Here is a 19,869-nt window from a genome sequence, read left to right as displayed (position 1 = left end):
CCACTCTATGGATGGGTGATAAGCTAAAAATTGCCGCAATTGGACCGCTCTGATCACCCACCTAGTCTTGGGTTCCCAACATGTGCATGAGATCTAATAAGTCTAGCACTGGCCCAAAAATCACAACAATCTGCTAGCCAGTGGACCACACATCCACATTGAAAATAGACCATCTGCTAATTCTGTTAATGGTTTAGTTCTCTCTTGACATGCCGCCAACCTGCACAGAATACCAGCCTGATTTTTCCACAGAGCATCCAAACTGCATGGCCCGCCTGATGAGCATCGTGGATCTCGCATGCATGTGTGCGCCATGTTGGCATTGTGACCCATGAATGCCTTTGGCAAGTCAAAATACTGGGGACCCATTAGCTTGCTCCAGATTTAAATTATGTACTTATCAATACAAATTAGTAAATACATGCTACATAATCTCCATCGAAACCGATACAAGTTATGTTGGCAGTAAGAGTCTTACAATGGATTGGCGATTGGGAATGCATTCCTCTTCGAGAAATCAATCACCCTGAAATGGAGAAAACAATACATGAATTAGTCTGTTTGCCCGTGGAAATACCATGTATAAAGATAATTTCCAAAACATTTTTTTTCTTTGGGTATGTTTGGTTGCACCAAATATCATGAAATTTCATGATATATGATTAATCAGTCTAATTTGGTACAAAATTTCATGAAATTTGGTGTAACCAAACACTCTTACATGATTCTATTTAACTCATAGGTCCGGAATCTAAAAACCCAACTATCCATAGTTTGAATTAACATATTGAGTCATGATCCGATAACAATTTTTCTCACCTTAAATGTGGCCCTTCTATAAACAACAAAAACAGTAAGATAGGAGGAATCCACCATGGATTGCAACATTGCCCAAAAATAATCATGAATGGATAATCGAAGCCATACAATGAAGGGCATGCAAAAGTGGACAGTAGGAGTATTACCGTCCATTTGTAGGCCTTTTGAATGGTTGCAATCACCCAATCAGGTGACATGGGAACATGCGCAATCCACAGTGGACCCCTCCTACCCAATGAATCCAGGAGGATTATATGTGGGCCCACTTGGCACCACTTATAAATTCTCGCTGTAACCAGGTAAGAAGACTTCGTACTGACCGTGGCACTCATATAATTACCAAAGCAGAAAAACAGGAAATAAATTCATGCATGATCTATTACTGCATTACTTAAAGAGATGCTTCTGGTTGAAATTATACCGAATCTTGACTTGATCAGCTGAGTTTCAAGTCAACCCAATGGGTTTTAGAACAGGATTTTTAACTTAACAAATAGCAATTGATGGACAGCCAAGGGATCTTGGTTCTTCAAAAACATGCACTCCCCCAGTAGATAGGAAACTATCTGATTAGCTTCGGGCAATCGAGTTCCATTCCAATTCCAAATCTAAGAGAATAAAGTTAGAAATCTAATGTAACACTAGCCGTGAAAATGAAAACCATGCATTTTTAGCTTTTGTTCATATTTGAATTGTGTTCAATCTCTTACCTACATTAATGCAATGTTTTACACCAGTGGCTTTCAGTAGGGCTGTCAACGGGTACCAAGACCTCTGGGTACCTGATGGACATGACGGATTTTAATGGGTCTAGGCCCATGTATTGGACCCGCTTAAATGAGGTCTATTCAGGTTCGGGTCACATGGACCTGCTTAAGGTTTGGTCGGATCGGGTCCAGTTAATTTTAATAGTAAAATTATGTAAAATACATGTGTTGATTATTCTAGCAAAATTTTGAATAGTAAAATTATGTAAAATACATGTGTTGATTATTCTAGCAAAAGAAATGAGGTTTCCTAAGCCAAGAGCCTGTTTACACATCGTTCATGTGTCAAAGTGGCATGTGTGTGCGATCTAATACATTCATCGAATCGGCGCAACCATGTAAATGTTCTTCTCTGTCCTGAATCCAACTCAAGACCTATATCTAAAGACCCAACAGACACCTAAACATGATAGGATCTGGATCCCGGTCTTCAAGAACTAAACCCAGACCTGGCAAGCCTAGAAGCTGATTAGCTTGGGAGTGGGTACTATAGGCTCTGACTCATTGACAGCCCTAGCTTTCAGTTTGTACAAATGGAGCTTATGGTCCATTATCCAAACCATTGATATTTCCTGGCTGCAGTGTGGATGGCCAATGCACCGAAAATACCTGAAATAGAAAAATCCTAACTTTTCAATAGGTGTCCTAGAAAAAAAGATGGTTGAGAAAGAAAATATGGCACTATTCACATCCAACAGGTAAAAACCCAATATTCTACATCTAGGATATTCCAATCTAGATAATGTTCACTACATGAGCCACCCAGGATGAGGCCTGTCTGGGCTGAGGTAGAGCTGGGTATGCTAGCATTCCCCAGAACTGCAGCAGACAATTTGATGGTTGTTCCTCCATCAAGAAGAATCTTAAATTTCAGCTCCATGGGCATCCCAATCAGTTGCATGATGAACAACCCACCATCCACACCATTCATAACTTCAATCGCATGTGTATGATCAACGGACCACATGAGGCTCCATGTTAAACTTCATTAACTAAGGATTTCAACATTGAAGGATTATAAACCATAAAAATGCAGACAAATGAGACATGGATGAGTGAGCTCGGTAGCAACGAATACCAACTGGCAGGCTAGAAAGACTAAAACAGCAGAAAGATAACCATTGTGCCAATTTCTCTCATAAACAGCTTTTGGTAGTTTATACACATAATCTAGATTTGTTATGATTGGTCGATGAATGATGATCGTTCATCTGACGGACCAAATGTTCATGTCCTCGAGGTGTCTTTTTCTTTTTTATGAATTAACATAAGGTGAGTGAGCTTGGTTGCAATAGAAACTGACTGATACATTAGAAGAAAGGAAACACAACCTTTGTGCCCTTTTTAAATCTAATTAACAGCTTTTGGTGGTTTACGCATGATCTGGATTTGTTAGGAATGGTCAGTAAATCATGATCATCCAGCTGATGGACCAAAGCTTAATGTCCTCAGATCTTCTTCTTCTTCGAATGATAGGGTAGAAGAACCGAATGAATGGAAACATAACATTTGTGCCCATTTTTCCTATCTCATAAACAGCTTTCGATAGAAACTACACAATCTATATTAGTTATGAATGATCAGTGAATCATGTTCATCCATCTGATGGATCAGCTCTCTGACTACTTGTTCTCACATCCTTCAAAGGCTTTAGTTTTGCAGGCTGAATGCCATTCATTGGATCCATTTGAGTCGAGTTCCTACTAGTTGGATGAGGAGTGCGTCTTACAAACGGCATTCCATTCTACTACATTTATTTTCAATTTATTTCTTCAGCAAACAAAGAAAAGAGGTATCTTCTGGCTCTGTTTGGTAGTGCTGACGCAACACATTATACAAAATTTTCGGCCCTTGAATGAGAGAGATCAAAGCAGCACTAGGAAATCAAATACAATTTGCAGCCAGAAATGAAAACACTTGAAGTTCTACTTATTCAAGGATATATTCTAACATACATGAACAAACCCAAAAGACAACGGAAAGAAACATAGCAAGATACAAACTACCTAAGATTGATATACAACAAACTCTATGCAAACACCCATTTGCAGCTTATAAGTTAAAGACCCACGTAAAAAGATCAAAGGCTGTAACTAACCGTTCCTTCTGTCAGCGTTCCTTGGAACAGTTGGAGACATGGTTGCTTCAGTTCTCAAAGATGAACTTCCACTTCCGTTGTTCCTACCACGCGGCTTCCTTGATAGAAGCTCCGCAATCTGCAATTGGGTGTTTGCTATTATTTCCGTCCGCTTAAGCTCCATCTCACTCCTTTTGAGATCCGCCTCCACTCTTAGACGTTCTGTGTCCTTGTACATCTCCATTCGTGCCTGCTCAATTTTCAAAATTGAGTCTGCAAGCATTCTGATGCTCTCTGCGACATCACTGCTCAAGCTCTTCTTGCGCTTGAATGGAAGTTTTTCAGGCTCATCATCACCGGCATCGGGGATCTTGCTCTTTGGGGTACTAACATCACTACCTGTGCCCCTACTCTCTTTCCTATTGTTAGGCAATGTGTTAGACCCATCATCTCGATTGCTGTCCTGCATTTGTCCCTCTGCCTCCACATCGGCCCCATCGCAGATTTGGGTCTTCCCAGCCTCGGATGCCCGTCTCAAAACAGGCTCCGAAGTATCCATTTCCACCTTCGGCAAACCTTGTGGGACCAACTCAGCCGCTCCATTCACACAAATGGCAGGGTCACCCTTCGATTGAGAACCATGCACCCCTTTCAACAAACTATCCATACGAGCATAGAACTGCCAAGGAGAACCCGATGTCTCCATTCGATACCGCTTCTTCATTGATTCGATCTTGTTCTTACACTGGTTAGGTGCTTTTGAGGCCTTGCTCCCATCATTCCGATCTGACACCTGCTGTGCAATATCATCCCAATCGCTTCCCTTGAGCTTTGCGCGGTTCCTAAGCAACCACTTCGATTCGTACGCTTCCAACAAGCTCAAAACACCTCCTTCACTCCACTCATCCCTCTTACTCTTATCAGGCAATTTTGATGCTGCGGTTTCTCGGGGACCCATATCACCCAGTGCCAATTGGAGGTGGCCAGAGGGCTGATACTCAGCTGCAGGGGCTCGTCCCTGCTTCTGATCGATCGGGAGACGATTCCCACCTTGAATGCTATTGACAGAACTCATACTTTAAAGCAAAAATAACCACTTGGAGCTTGAGAACTATTGATCATGTGAGAATAAGGTGGAGTTTCTGCTTCAGCAATCCGACCTTGAGAAATCTAGATGATTTTTTTTTTTTTCAAACGATCACCATTTGAGTTAGCAATTATGTAGAAATTATAGTAGTCTGTTACATGGTAATCTAAATGTCATGGAAAAGACTATCCAGAACCTGAGAACCAATGATCATGCTAGAAAAAGGTATCGTTTCAACATCAGGAATCCGATATCTGGAGCTCTCATTGATTTTTTTTTTTTCCCCTTCAAAAACCGTCACCTGGGTCAGAATTTTTTAGGCACTTTTAGCTCAAAGTTGTATTTTAATAGATCAAAATGCAGCAAAAAAAGGCCGAAAAAAAAAGAAGGCGAATTCTGTTATTGAAAACCCAACATCCGGAGTTTTCGATCCCTTTTCAGGAAATTCACATCTAGCTCAGCGAATTTGAAGCAATTCCAGCCAAAGCTGTGATTTAACAGATTGGAACTCTGTGAAAAACACTATCCGCCCTGAAAATCATCAGACGTGCCAGAAAAAAGGCTTTTTTTTTTTTTTTTTTGTTTGTCTACAGAAATCCAACGAAAGAAGCTTTTGATGCTCTTTTAAAAAAATTACTATAAGGGTTAGTGAATTTGAAGCATTTATAGCCTAAAACATTAATTTAATAGATCCAATTGCATAAGAAAAAGCACTTTTCTGTCATTGGAAAACCTGGCAACTTCGTAATTTTCGATTATTTTTCAGAAAATTCCTTTCTGGGTCAGTGAATTTAAAGCAATTCTAGCTAAAAATTTCAATTCAATATATCAAAATGCACAAAAGAAACCCAGAGCCTGAAAACCATCGATCGAGCTAGAAGAAAGGCGTCCTTTTTCACATCAAAATCCGATTTTCTGAAGATTTAAATGATTGTATCCAAAAATCTGAATTTGGGTTATCGAATTCGAAGCAATCTGAGCTCTAATTTGTAATTTAACAGATCAAAATTACGAAGAAAAAAGAAAAAAATTGGAAAAATTCAAGGAATGGAGAGAGAGAGAGAGAGAGAGAGAGAGAGAGAGAGAGAGAGAGATGGGAGTTGAGAATTCTTACAAGGGTTTGCAGGGGTTCGATTCTGCGTCTGATTTTAACCTTTTATGATCAGATTCCTCACATTTTTCTCTTGTGATGAGATTTTTGGAGTTGGGAGGAGAGAGTAAAGAGGGGATGAGAAAAATGCAAAAAGCGATTCACGCGACGATGGATGGACCTTACAAAGTACTCGTGTCACGAATGCTGACGTGGCACACGTCTGTTGAGATCCCTTGCACGTACCAGGTGGGGCGCACAGTACGAATATTTGCTGCGTCGAATTGAGGGGCGCGGATTAGATACTGACAAGCTCAGTAGCCAAATGGCTACTGAAGTGACGTCACCAAGCTCTGTGGACCCCACCATGATGCGTGTGTTGTATCTATACCGTCCAACCATTTGTAGAGATCGTTTTATGGCATGAGAAAAAGAATTATGTAGATCAAAATTTAAAATGGACCCACCACAGAAAACCGTTGGATCAGTCACACCCACCGTTAAAATATTTATAGGGCCCAACATCATGTATTTTTTAGATCCAACCTATTCATAAGTTAACATAGAGATAGATGAAGTGAAAAAAAAAAATATAAGCTTGATGGGAAACTTCTGTGGCCCCTAAGAAGTTTTGAACGCTGAATGTCACTGTCCCCACTTTTTTCTATGGTGGGGTCCACTTGAACTTGAGATCTATCTCATTATTTTTCTCATGCCATAAAACTATATCTCCAAATGGATGGACCGTATGGATACAACACATGCATCATGGTGGGGTCCACATAGCTAGGTGACGTCACTTCAGTAGCGATTTGGCTACTGACCTTGTCAGTATCTAATCAGCGCCCCGAATTGAGACGGACCAAATCATCTACGGTCTAAAACACCTGTTTAATGCTGCTGCATAAAACATCCAAGCACTGTGGGGTCCACAGTATCCAATATGTAACATCCACTCCGTCGATCAGGTTCTATCCTCTATTCTAGGCTCTGTACAAAAAAATCATCCATATTCACAAGTTATACCAGCCACGGTGCAGGGAACAATTTCAACCGTACGTTTATTTTTGGACCCACCGTGGTGTGTAATTTTCATCAAACCTGTTAATCATGTGTAATCAGTTGGATGAAGTACGTTTACAAAAATAGGCATGAATCAAAACTCCGGCGGGTGACATCGCTTGAACTTAGATATTTTAGTAGAAATGTTTACACTATTCCCATTGGTGTGGCCTACTGAAGTTCTATATTAAAATGATATTTTGTATATACGGTTAAAATAATGTTTTTCACCTGATTCACGGAGTGGATTCTTATAAACAACTTGGTGGGCCACACGGATCTTGGGAATTTTGCTTTCTGCGATAAAACGGGGTGTAGACGATTCCTGTCCATTGAGGACGGTAAAATCCTCGAACGGGCCATACGTGTACATTGAGTATAGGCCCATGAGGATCTTCAAAACCGTTCATTCTCGTGGAAAGCTTGTAAGAGTGTGGTCCATCTGATGCATGAGATTCAATCTGCCTAATTGGCGTGAAGAACATCTGATCCGTGCAAAAGATGGGCCCCACGTGATGATCACTTTGAATCAAAATCCGACAGATCCACTAATTGGGTGTACCACACCAGTACAGTGATCAATTCAACCCGTTCACCAGGTGGGTCTTGTGGGCAATTCTCTTTAGAAAGAAATGGACGGTCAGAAAAATGAATAAGCATTTCTAAGCTTAAACGTACCTAGTGGCACACGTGGCAGGTTCTTAGTGATTGTTTCTCTTTACAAATATCCGACTGCGAGTCTGCGACACTAGTCAGGTGGGCCACCCACGTTTGAGAGAATGGAGCGTAAGAAAATTGCAGGGGAATGATCACGCGCGTTCAAACCTGCGTGAGGCCCACCGTGACTTATCTGTGCCATCCAATCCGTCTATCAGATGTGCCCCCGAATGTTAGACCCAGATCCCAAATTTCAGCCTGATCTTCAGGTGGGCCACCGAAATCCAAGCCATTTCAAAATTTCGGTGGGCAAAACAAGCGAATATATGTAGGTTTTAAGTGTCGATTGTACATTGCTCTATGTGGTGTGTCCCACATGAGTTTAGATAGGTATGAGTCTTGGAATATACGGTTTTCATGAAAAGCCACATCAGATTCATGGTTCGGATTCCACACAAACACACATCAAGGTGGGCCCCACGCAGCTCGAACTTATGTTACCACCGTGCGTTGGAACGCATACCATTGACTGATGATTGGATCGGCAGGCCCACTCGACGTGGGAGCTCCAGCTCCTCTTGAAGGTACTGATTACATAGCACGTGTGACAAGTTGCCAGAACACGACGCACGTGTTTTAGAACATGTGCATGCGTGACTACCAATCGAAGGTGCGTGTAGAACGTATGGAGGGGCGATACGTGGACGCATGGCAGACGTCAGATGACGAAAGACGCCTGTCAGAGCGCAGTATCGAACGAGAGCTTTGCGCCAGATCCTAGAAATCGAAGATTCTAAGAAAGATACAATACCCACTGTTGTATAGGAACTCCGGTACAGCCTTTATCCGTCCGTACAAAAGACAAAGCGGAAGGTGGATTTGAACCGTCCGTTTAGTGGGATATACAGTAGATGGTTCAGATTTCAGACCAAAATGGTCGTAAGATACTAACCTTCACTTTTTTTTCCCACCACCTATCAACCATGTACAGTTTATACCGTCCCTTTTGAAGGAAACCGCTTAGATGGACAGGATTCTGATACTTTTGACCTGATCTTAGGTACATCAGTTGTAGGTCCCACTAGATTGACGGTCTCGATCTATGTATATATGTGCCACGTGTAATATGGAGTGAGATTAATTGGGAATTCATATGGGCACTGGATGATTTTTTATTTCAATGGTGGGTGAGAGGGAAAGTGGAAGGCAATCAAAGCCGTAGAATCTGGAAAAAGGAGTGGATGGATGGAAAGTGGTCACGTGCTCCTTATCTTAATAAGCTTGCGTAAAAAGAAGACGCATCATAAACAAGGGGCGGGTTAGGTGTTACCCGAGTAATACCTCATGGGTGTTACCTTTACCGTGTGGGGCCCATCTTGATAAATGTATTTTATATCCACACCGTTCATCTGGTTTTTCAGCTCATTTCACTATGTTATCCCCAAAATGAAGGGACACAAATTTCCGGTGGACTACACCACTGAAAAAAGTGGTGAATGACCGTTAAAAGCTTTTGGTAGGCCATAAAAATTTTGAATCAAGTTGATCTTTGTGTTTTCACTTCATCCAGGTCTGGTTGACCTTATCAACGGTTTGGATGGAAAATTAACATTGCGGATCTGCTTACAATAAGCCTTAGAAATTTTTTAATGGTGCGTATTCAATTACCACATTTTACTTTGGTGTGGTCCACCTGAGATTTGGATTTGCTTAATGTTTCGGACTAAGTACTAAAATGGGATGAAAAAATGGATGGACGGCGGAGATATACAACACATCATCAAGGTGGCCCCATGGTAACATCTAGTCCGCTCCCATTAAGAGTGCCGCGACAAACCGGGATGGGCTGTGGTCTTCAAATACGACAGTTGGATGGTAGTGGCAGTTCCAGGTGGAGCATTGAAGATGTTCATTTTCTATGGTATATTGTGCAGTTCGGGAGGATTTTTGGGATGTGGCTCATCTACTGTAGGGACCGTTGAATTTATGATCTATATCATCAATCTAGTCCAGTCCCGATTGAGATTTGGTAGTGATCCTCCAATACCCATATCGGTACCGATCGGTGCTGGAAAGCTCTGTAGGTTCCACTGTGATCTATTTGTTTTATCCATGCTGTCCATCCATTTTCTCTACTTATTTTAGGCCATAAACCCAAAAATGCGGCAGATCTAAATCTCAAGTGGACCACACCAAAGCAAATAGTGGTGATTAAATGCCCAGCCTCAAAAACTTCACGGGGCTGCAAAAGTTTTGGTACGATTAACTTTCCGCTTTCCCTTCATGTTTGGGTGACCTAATCAACATTTTGGATGGCAAATAAACATTACGGTGGGCCTTAGGAAGTTTTTAATAGTGGACATCCCTCGCCATTGTTTCCTTTGGTGTAGTAAGGGGTGTAAATCTGGCCTACCGGCGGATGGCATGGCATAGCTTATCAGGCTAAAATTAGTTAGGGGCACGACACTGCATGGATGTTAGGCTCAGCATAGGATGACATGACATGGTAAAATAGCAGGTTGTGTCAGGTTTCAATATCTATAAATACATGGCCACTATTACACTTGTTATATACGGTGAATTAATTCCGATATGAGGTCATGTGGTATAATGCTACGTATCAAAAATATATACATTATTGATATAGATAAATTTGGATGTAGTTAGAACGTCATTAGTATTAACATCATCACTCGATTTCGGTGCATTAGCCTCTTTATGCGCTTCATTTGCTTTATCTCTCTTTTGGGCTTTAGAATTTCAACAATCCTTTTTTCATATGCTATTATTTTCCACGGTTACAACACTTCATCTTTTCTATGCTCTTAGATTTAAACCATGAATATGATGAGTTTCCCTTCTCTCACTTAGAATTTCTTCCCTCAACTACCAACGCATTCATAAAGGAACCTATGTTATTATCTTTCTTTCTCAATATCATTAACTAATTAACTGATATAACAGTCTCAACTAGAGGTGGGCATGTTGGACCCGATCCGACCCGACTCGGTATCGTTCCGAACAGAACCGACGGCATAGATCGGCTTGATCGAGTCTGTAAATCTATATCCGATCTTTTTTCGAGTCGGGTTCGAATAGTAGTGTATCCGGACAGAACCGATCCGAAAATCCGGACCGAAAGGGTCCGAACCGACTTGACCCGACTCGACCCGGAATGTAAACATCTCTTTATTTTCACAAAATTCTCTTTCCTCTGTTAAGATTTACCGCCCACGCATATTTTCAAAAAATAAAAGTTTTACTGCTTGGCTTTTTCATTCGGCGCCAAAAAACCCAACTCTCTCTTTATATCTGTTTATTTGTCTATATATACGTCTCTCCCTTTCTGTTGAAGAAGGCTAGCTGGATGTCTTCTGGTAGATTAAATCCCTCATTTTCTGCCGTTAGGTTCAGAAGCTTCATGTGATTTATTGTTGGAGGGAGGTATATATATTGAGAAATGGTGTATAGCTGTGTATGGAAGAGAGAGTCGTAGCAGCGTTGATTGAAGAAGTGAAGCGGATAGTGTACTGTGTAACTCCGTACCCGTAGTGTACTGAGTAAATTCTGTGGGGTCCACCATGATTTATGTATTTTATCCACACCATTCATCTATTTTACCAAATAATTTTAAGGCTTGAGCAAAATAATGAAGTATATATAAACCTCAAATGGACCACACCACAGGAAACAATGTGAATTGAATATCTACCGTTGAAAATTTCTTGGGGGCCACGGAAGTGTTGGATCAATCTTGTATTTGTTTTTCCCCTTCATCCATGTCTGTGTGATTGTATGAACAGGTTTGACGAGAAATAAACATCATTGTGGGCACTAAAAAGTTTTCAACGGTGGAAATCATTATTCCAACCTTTTCCTTTGGTATGGTCCATTTGATCTTTGGGTATGATTAAATTTTGGTCTCAACCGTTAAAATAAGATGTAAAAACGGATGGACGGCGTTGATAGATCATATACATTCACGGTGGGCCCAATAGAATTTACTAAGTACGCAATCCATAATGTTGAAGGATGGTTGGCGGAAGCAGGTGAGGCTATCGTCTTGTCAGTCAGACCCAAACTGATAGAAGCGGATTGGGTGGTGTACGAAGTAGATTAGCCGGTGTAACGTCAGTGAGATTTGTGGGTTTGATCACGAGGTATGTGTTATATCCAAACCGTCCATCCATTTGGTAATATCTTATTAAGGCTTGAGGAAAAAAAATAAAGACAGATCTAATATTAAGTGGACCACACTACGGATGGCAGTGGGGATTGAACGTCCACCATTGAAACTCTTTTTGGGTTCACAGAAGTTTTGGATCAATATGAAATTTGTTTTTCCTCTTCATTCAGGTCTTTGTGACCTTATGAACAGATTGGATGGAACAGTTTGGATGAAAAAGAAACGTTACGTGGATCTACAAATTGTTTAATGGTGAAAATCATTATCTCCATTGCCATGTAATGGTATGGTCCAGATGATCTTTGGACATAATTCTGTTTTTGGATAATACTCTAAAATGATCTCTAAAAATAGATGAACAGTGTAGATATAAAAAATACATCACTGTGGGGCCCATAAAACTTTGATCTCCTTTGAACGTTCGTACAACTTGGAGCTCGAGGAGCGTCGGTGCTCGTCTTCGCATGACACGTACCTAGAGTAGGTAGGTATAGCTGTAACACCCTAAAAATCGGGGGTCGTGCATACACTCGACTTCCGAGTTCTCGGGGTCACTTATAACCGATTTTCATTAATATGCGCTTAAATTAAGTTTAAATACGCAGCCTGGAATTACCTGGAACATGGAACACAACCACAACTAGTCTACTAAAATGAAAAGAGATCATATATATATATATTATATGTACATGTCCAAAAGAATATATAAGGGTCGCCCAAGGCGTTGCCCAACAAAATCATAAAAATATCATGTCCAAAAGAATGAGGCTAAGTCTGCTACTCAGCGATTCGAAGACCTGTCTACTGGGCCGACGGAGACCTACTCATCATCTGGAAGTAAGATAGTCCATCCTCCTCGTCGAAACTCGCCTCGCCAGGCTCCTTCAGTCCTGAGTCACCTGCATCTATGAACGGGTTTGGTTGGTGTTTTAAAACACCGTCCCAGAGTGAGAGTGAGTGATCAACTTAGTGGGTGCTATTAGTCTTAAGTTGCAACAAGCATCAGTTATAATAGGAATTTAATGAAAAGCAACCATTCACAAATACCTAACTAATCTTATTAATGCACATGCATGGGAGATGATGGAGATGATATGATGTATGCCCTTACCATAACTCTCCCTCGAGCGACTTCGTCTAACAATCGCATATGTCAACACTCCCTCAGAGCGACATCGACTGTCTAGTTACCAACCTAGCTAATGCCGTGCAATGATGATGTTAACCGGGTTCTTAGTTAAGTCCATTCATCCAGTAGATTTGGAAATCTGATACACCCCACATATCAATTGCCCTGAACTAGTTGCGAGGCCAAGGCCCCCCAATGTGTGAGGCTGAGACCCCGCGATCCTTGACCCCGTCAGATTTCCCCCATCCCCGACTTCAAGTACATGGGGGGTGCTGAATGTGGAATCACTCGTGGTCACTACGGGGAGGCGCATCACCCTAGCGTAGGCTGACAGCTCGGACACAGTGTCCCATTCCACCATGCCTGACTCACGAGACTGTGGATCAATATTCTATCCGGTATCGACGAGCTACAACGGTGATAGGGTGTTCCAGTTTCCATACATATGTGAGCAAACAAGGTTAACAAACTAGGTGGGTCAGCCAGTGGATTAAATTGCACGAGCCCAAGCAAGTATGTGGCGGAACAGCATCGGGTACAAGCGACCCATGTAGCCTAACTATTACCGCCCACACGTACTCGCCCAAACCCATGGGTTTAGCCTCAAGGTGGTCCTACCAACGGAAACACCTTCGCTCTCCTCATGTTCCTGACCAACCTAAGGGTAGGAATAGTGACTCATAGCATGTCAACTACCAATGTAACATCAAGCATATTCAACACCATGTTCTCATGTTGCTCAATATACAATTCAAATTTCTCTAGCAAGCAAACTATTAGTATCATGAATAAGGTGTATGTGTGTGGTGTGGGTTGGTGAGGAAGTTAAGCACTTCCTACACCTCAAGGGATCAAATACATAGGAGCAAATGAATCAAACACAATATGAAGCAACACATATGAGAAAAAGAAATCAACCAAACATGAGCATGTAATCATGTATACACTAGATCATGAGAGAGGCAAGATTAACATCAAAGAGAAATAAATATACAATTTATACAATTCCAACAACATGTCATCCCTAAGTTTCTTCTAAATTCTTCAAAATATCATACCTAACAAACAAAATCAGTAAACTCCTACTATAATCGGTGTTAGGCCACCTAAGGATAATTGTCCGCACCTATGGATTATTGAAGTCTCGAAAAACGACCTAGAAACGCTGAATCCGGTGCCGATCGGCTGGAATCCTAAGATATTGCACTTGCATGTTAGAATCTCATGCAAAACCTCCCTCAACATGAGGGGTTTCCAAAAAGATGAGAGATTTACTTACCCAATCGGCGGAGAGGGCTTCTCCCGGTTGTGGATGATGGATTTCTTTGAGGGAGAGGTAGGGTTTTACAAGATGAGACTCCCTTGGGCCCCACTTTGATCTATGACCCACCTTCACTCTCCTTCATTCTCCCTTCCTCTCTTCTTTCTCCCTTTTCTCTCTTCTCTCTTTCCTTCCTTAGGGCAAATTCGTATGGGGAGAGGGGTGCCCCAAATGAGGCCCTTTTATAATGCCAGATTGGTGCAAATGGCCCCAAGTGCTAGGTTTTTTCTATACTAGACCTATGAGAGGGTCTTTCTAAGCTCTAGGGCCCATTATGGGGCGTAGGAGTCGACACCCACCGTTGGATAATTTGTCCTAATGATGATCTACGTAGGTATATGATTGGTCCGCCATTTGGACGCGCCAATCGACAAATATAATTAAAAGTCTGTTCAACAGTCACCGATAGTCGATCAGGGCCGCAACTATATGGATATGAGAAGGGAAATATCCTTACTTTACGGGTAAAGTTTGGTCGCAAACCGACGGTTCGAAATCCTCAACTTTGCATAAGAGTGGACGACTTAATTCACTTAAGTTCTAACTCCTTCCTTTAAGGTATTTGCACTTCTCATGCATTCGTCCTTTAGATCAAGTTGACCAGTTCTGGACAGTACCTCGGTCCGACTCCCACGATAAACGTCAAGCCCAGTAAGATGGGCATTATTCTATAGTTTTGGGACTAGTGGCCCACCAACGAGCAGTTTAGAGCTTGTTTGGAAAATCAGGGCATTTCTGGAATGAATTTGGTAGGAGATTTCTCATGGGCAATGATTAGGGTTTGGATTAACTATGTTCATAGTGTGACCCATTTATAACTAGTGAAAGTGGATATTTGGTCATCATTACTCTGAACCGTCGGTTTTAGGCTAAAGGAGTAATAGGGTTGATTTGGTCTATTAGTTAAGATCTAGGCGGATTCGTTGGCTTCCTACGGTTGATTAATCAGACTTGTGCGGTTCTTACTGGTACCACCCCTATATAGACTAACATTGAGTGTTAATGGTCATTAAGTGATATTATAAGTTAATTAATAAAAAAAATTCAAGGATTTTTGAAAATCCAAAACAGTGAAAATCCAGGATGTTACAATAGCTGGGGTTAGCTATATAGCCTATATTAGGCAGTAGTTCTTGATTGCGCACTGAGTTACTAAGCTCTCATCGTACTGAATAAACTCAGTTGGGCCCACTGCGAATGCATTTAGTTCATCCACGCCGTCCATTCGTTTTGCCAGATCATTTTATGGGTTTATCTCAAAATTGATGCATATACAAAACTTAAGTGGACTATACCACTGAAAAAGGTGGAAGTATTGATTTCAACCGTTGAAATTTTTGTAAGGCCCTCAATGATGTTTATTTGTCATCCAACCTGTTCATAAGATTAGAAAGACATAGATGAAGGGAAAACACAAATATCAACTTAATCTAAACCCTCTGTTGTCACCAAGAATTTTTCAACGGTAGATGTTCAAATCACACTGTTTCCGGTGGTGTGGTCCATCTGAGGTTTGGATATACTCCATTTTTGGGATAATGCCCTAAAATTATGTTTCGAAAGAGATGGACGGAGTGGATAAAATGCATGAATGCCATTGGGGACCGCGGAGTTTACTCAGTACGCTTACCGTACTGAGTTACTCGGTACGCAATCCGCTACCCTTCATACGAAGCTTCTTTGAGAAGCTGATTTCGCGGTGAGATATTTTATCATTGCATAAACTATGTGGGGCCATCTTATTATTATTATTTTTTATTGATTTATCCACACCGTCCATCAGTTTTTTCAGATCATTTGAGGGATTGATGCTAAATTTTAAGTATTTCTAATAATCAAGTAGATCTCATCATAAGAAACAGTGAGAATAATGATTTCCACACCATCGGCAAAAATGGATGGTCCGAACCTTGCCCAACCCGATCCGACTTGGTTTTCCTGACCGAGTCGAACTCGGATCGGTCCATGTCAGCAGGGTTTAGGATCGGATTGGGTCAGAGGACTTGGACTCGGTCCCGGATCTGACCGAGTTCGGGTCAACCCATGCAGAATTCGGACTTGGTCGAGTTGGGCCCAATCCGATTCGACTCGGTCCGATGCCCAGCTCTAGTCTCAACATCAATAATCTCTCTACTGTGGCACATCATATCTACGAAGCTATCATAAGACTCTGGAAGAGAGTTCAACATAATTAGAACATAATTTATTCGTTCATCTTCACTTCCACACATGTCAATTTATAAAGAATCTGATTGAACATGCTGATATGCTCACTAAAATCCGACCATTCTGTCATCTTCAGATTATATAATTGCTTATTCAGATATATACAATTCAACAATGATTTTGTCATATATAAGGTATTTAATTTCTTCCAAAGTCCTGCAGTGTTTTTTTAATTAAGGACATTATATAGGACATCATTTGCCAAACTAGTTGAACTGAGGTTTTTGCTATCTCATCCAACTCTTCATACTCTTTATCGCCCATAGATGTTTCACAGTTTTCAACACTAAGGAGTGCGTGTTGTAACCCTTGTTGAAGTAGGAGGTATGTTATCTCCCCCTTCAATAGTTCAAAATTTTTTTTTACTAGTGAACTTCTTCATTTTATACTTCACGTTTGATCCTTTAATTATCATGACTCAAATCCAAACTCGAATCCCAATGTTAGCTTCGATACCATTTATTGGGCATTCACGAAGTAAATTTCGAATTTAGATCACACGAAATTAAGCAAACGTAAACAAAACAATCACAAACACACACAAATTTTATGTGGAAAAACCTTTACGTGGAAAAATCACGACACAAAACGACACCAAATCACTATGAAAACAAGAGTATAAGAGATGTAATCACTTACAATGCTAAAAAAAAAATAATCATATTTTTACCTCCCTAAACCTGAGAAATGATTACCCATTGATTAACATGCCTTAATCCCGTAATTACATCCATATATATAATGTCACAATTGGAATAGGAAACAAATCGCTCAATTTCACAAAATTATGCACACCATCGATCTAAGCATCAATAGATCGAGATTGATCGAGCACACCCTCGATCGATCGAGCTCTTATGTTCACGAGCGATCGAACATGCTCAAAATAGTCTAGAGAGTTTACAAGTAATTTTTAAATTTCGTCAATCGATCAAGCAGGGATTTTGATCAATCAAGACTATCCAAAATTGTCCAAAAATCGATTTGTATAATTTGAGGGTCATTTGATTTAATGTACAAGATTTAAGACATCTCATAACAGAATGTCCCCCTTTCGGTGTCACTTGGTGAGAGAGTGTGTGTGCGCATGCACCTTAAGGCAGTTTTCTCCCATCTTTATCTCTTTGCACATCTATGTGATCATGCGTGGTCTACTTTATTGGGGATGTGCCCTGGAAAACTAAGTGTACCCTAAATCCATGAGATGATATACTTTTCCTTCAGATCTAAAAGATATCCATCTTAGAGGTGGATATAAACTCTTCATGCAAATTTCTATGAAAGAACACATTCTTTATATCTAACCGATAAAGTGGCCAATACTTATACGCATAAGAAAGATAATGACGTGAATTGAATTGAGCTTGGTAAAATGAGAAAACATATCATAATTGTCTATATATGCTTTTTAAGTAAATTATTTTGCAATGAGACGAGCCTTATATTGAGCCATAAGCCCATCGGGATTATAATTTAAGGTATAAATGCATTTGTATCCAACCACATGGGTTCCTCTAAGATGATTAATCAACTCCCACATACTATATTTCTTAAGAGTTTACATCTCATCAAGTATAACACCATTCCATTAAGGAATTTTAAGGCATCTACAACTATAAGAGTGACATAAACAAAACCAAGTGAGAGAAAAAATGTACAAAAGGATGGGTGTAAATGATTATGAGAGCTATGATTATCAATGGAATGGTTAGTGCTCAAATGAGTACAACATTGGAGCAACAATTGTACATTTTACTTTTTGAATGACAATGGGAATATCTAAGGGTAACTTAACAACAGTAGTATCTGTAGATGATGGAGGTCTAAGAGTTGTAGAAAATTCATCTTGCGGCATTTGTAGTTGTGTCTAATATAGGAAGAGTGGAACTTGAAGAAAATAATGACAATTGCAGTACAAAATAAGGAATATTTTCAAGCAAGGTAACATCCCTAGGAAATTGGATCGCGTACTGAGTTACTCAGTACGCTCTTATCGTACTGAGTAAACTCTGTTGGGCCCACCGAGAATGAATGTAGTTTATCCATGCCGTCCATTTGTTTTTTCAGATCATTTTAGGGGTTCAACCCAAAATTGATGCACATACAAAGCTCAAGTGGATCATACCACAGGAAAAAGTGAAAGTATTGATTTCCACCGTTGAAAACTTTCTAAGGCCCCCAGTGATGTTTATTTGTCATCCAACCTGCTCATAATATCAGACAGACAAGGATGAAGGGAAAAAACAAATATCAGCTTGATCTAAAACTTCGGTTGCCCCCAAGAATTTTTCAACCGTAGATGTTCAATTCACACTGTTTCCTATGGTGTGATCCAATTGAGATTTTTATATAATCCATTTTTGGTATAAAGCCCTAAAATAATGTTTTAAAACAGATGAACGGAGTGGATACAGTGCATAAATGACAGTAGGGCCCACAGAGTTTACTCAGTACGCAATCCTCTTCCCATCCCTAGAGTTAAATTGTTGCTTACTTAGTGAATAGTAGCAATCATAGTCCTTATTAGTACTAATCCTAAAAAACACAACGAATTGATGAGGTATGAGTTTCTCATAAGGTTTAATCATATAGATAAAATAAGCACAATTAAATATTCAAGGAGGCAAACAATAATACAATACTTTGTCACAATACCACAAGAGGATACTAATAGTCCAAAGCTTAAAAAAGTCATCTTATTGATCATATATGTAGCAATTAAAACTGTTTCATCCTAAGAAGCCTTTAGTATATCCATCTCAAGCATGATTGACTTAGTTACTGCTGATAGGTGATGAATTTTACACTCAACCACCCCATTCTATTATGATGTGTATAAATATAAATATATAATGTTTAGTTTTTTATGTTTTAATTTCTTAAGAATTATTATAGATAATGATTCATGTATTCTTTGGCATTATTAAATTAAAGAACTTTAATAGATTTTTTTAAATTGAGTTTTTACATTTTTGTAAAGGTTTGAACAACATATGTGACATTGATTTTACTTTTCAATATGGGTATATAATTTTTTTTTAAATAATAAAACAAATAAAATATCTAAATTGGTGCTGTACTGAGTTGAGCTTTGATGCTGCAAAGCAGCATTGGTGCCGCACTGAGCTGAGCTTTGATGTCGCAAAGCAGCATTGGTGTGCGCACCACCATCATGCGGAGGAGTGCCAATATCACATGGTTAGTGCGTCGTTGTTGAGTGGCATTGTTCTGCTATTGGTTTGCATTGGAATGAGAAAGGGGGAACAAGAGAGGGAGACGGTTGTTAGGTTGTGGTGCACCATCATTGGGGGTCTCATACGGTGTGGTTTCAAGAAAATTATGATTAGAGATCCCTTTAGTTTTTATTTATGATAATAATAATGGTATTGTGGTCCAAAAGATTATCCTAATAGATACACCATGCACCCTTTAACACTAATGAACTTTA

General features: G+C 40.1%; 1 protein-coding gene across 1 annotated transcript; it reads right to left on the bottom strand.

Annotated features, from left to right (window-relative positions):
• Positions 1-355: 355 nt before the first annotated feature.
• On the bottom strand, positions 356-5,999 carry LOC131217107 (trihelix transcription factor ENAP2-like). Its single transcript, XM_058211866.1, has 3 exons — positions 5,865-5,999; positions 3,685-4,721; positions 356-526 (listed from the first exon to the last, which is right to left on the bottom strand). Exons 2-3 carry the CDS (start codon positions 4,619-4,621, stop codon positions 522-524), a joined length of 942 nt encoding a protein of 313 aa, XP_058067849.1. The 5' UTR covers positions 4,622-4,721; positions 5,865-5,999; the 3' UTR covers positions 356-521.
• Between the last annotated feature and the right edge of the window lie 13,870 nt (positions 6,000-19,869).

The sequence above is a fragment of the Magnolia sinica genome, chromosome 10 (genome assembly GCF_029962835.1).
Source record: "Magnolia sinica isolate HGM2019 chromosome 10, MsV1, whole genome shotgun sequence".
Taxonomy (NCBI): Eukaryota; Viridiplantae; Streptophyta; class Magnoliopsida; order Magnoliales; family Magnoliaceae; genus Magnolia; species Magnolia sinica.
Note: the sequence above shows the minus strand (reverse complement) of the source record. Positions and strands in the feature narration are given on the sequence as shown.

Coding starts and splice junctions, on each gene's coding strand:
- LOC131217107 (XM_058211866.1), bottom strand. CDS start 4,621: ATGGGTCCCCGAGAAACCGCAGCATCAAAATTGCCTGATAAGAGTAAG.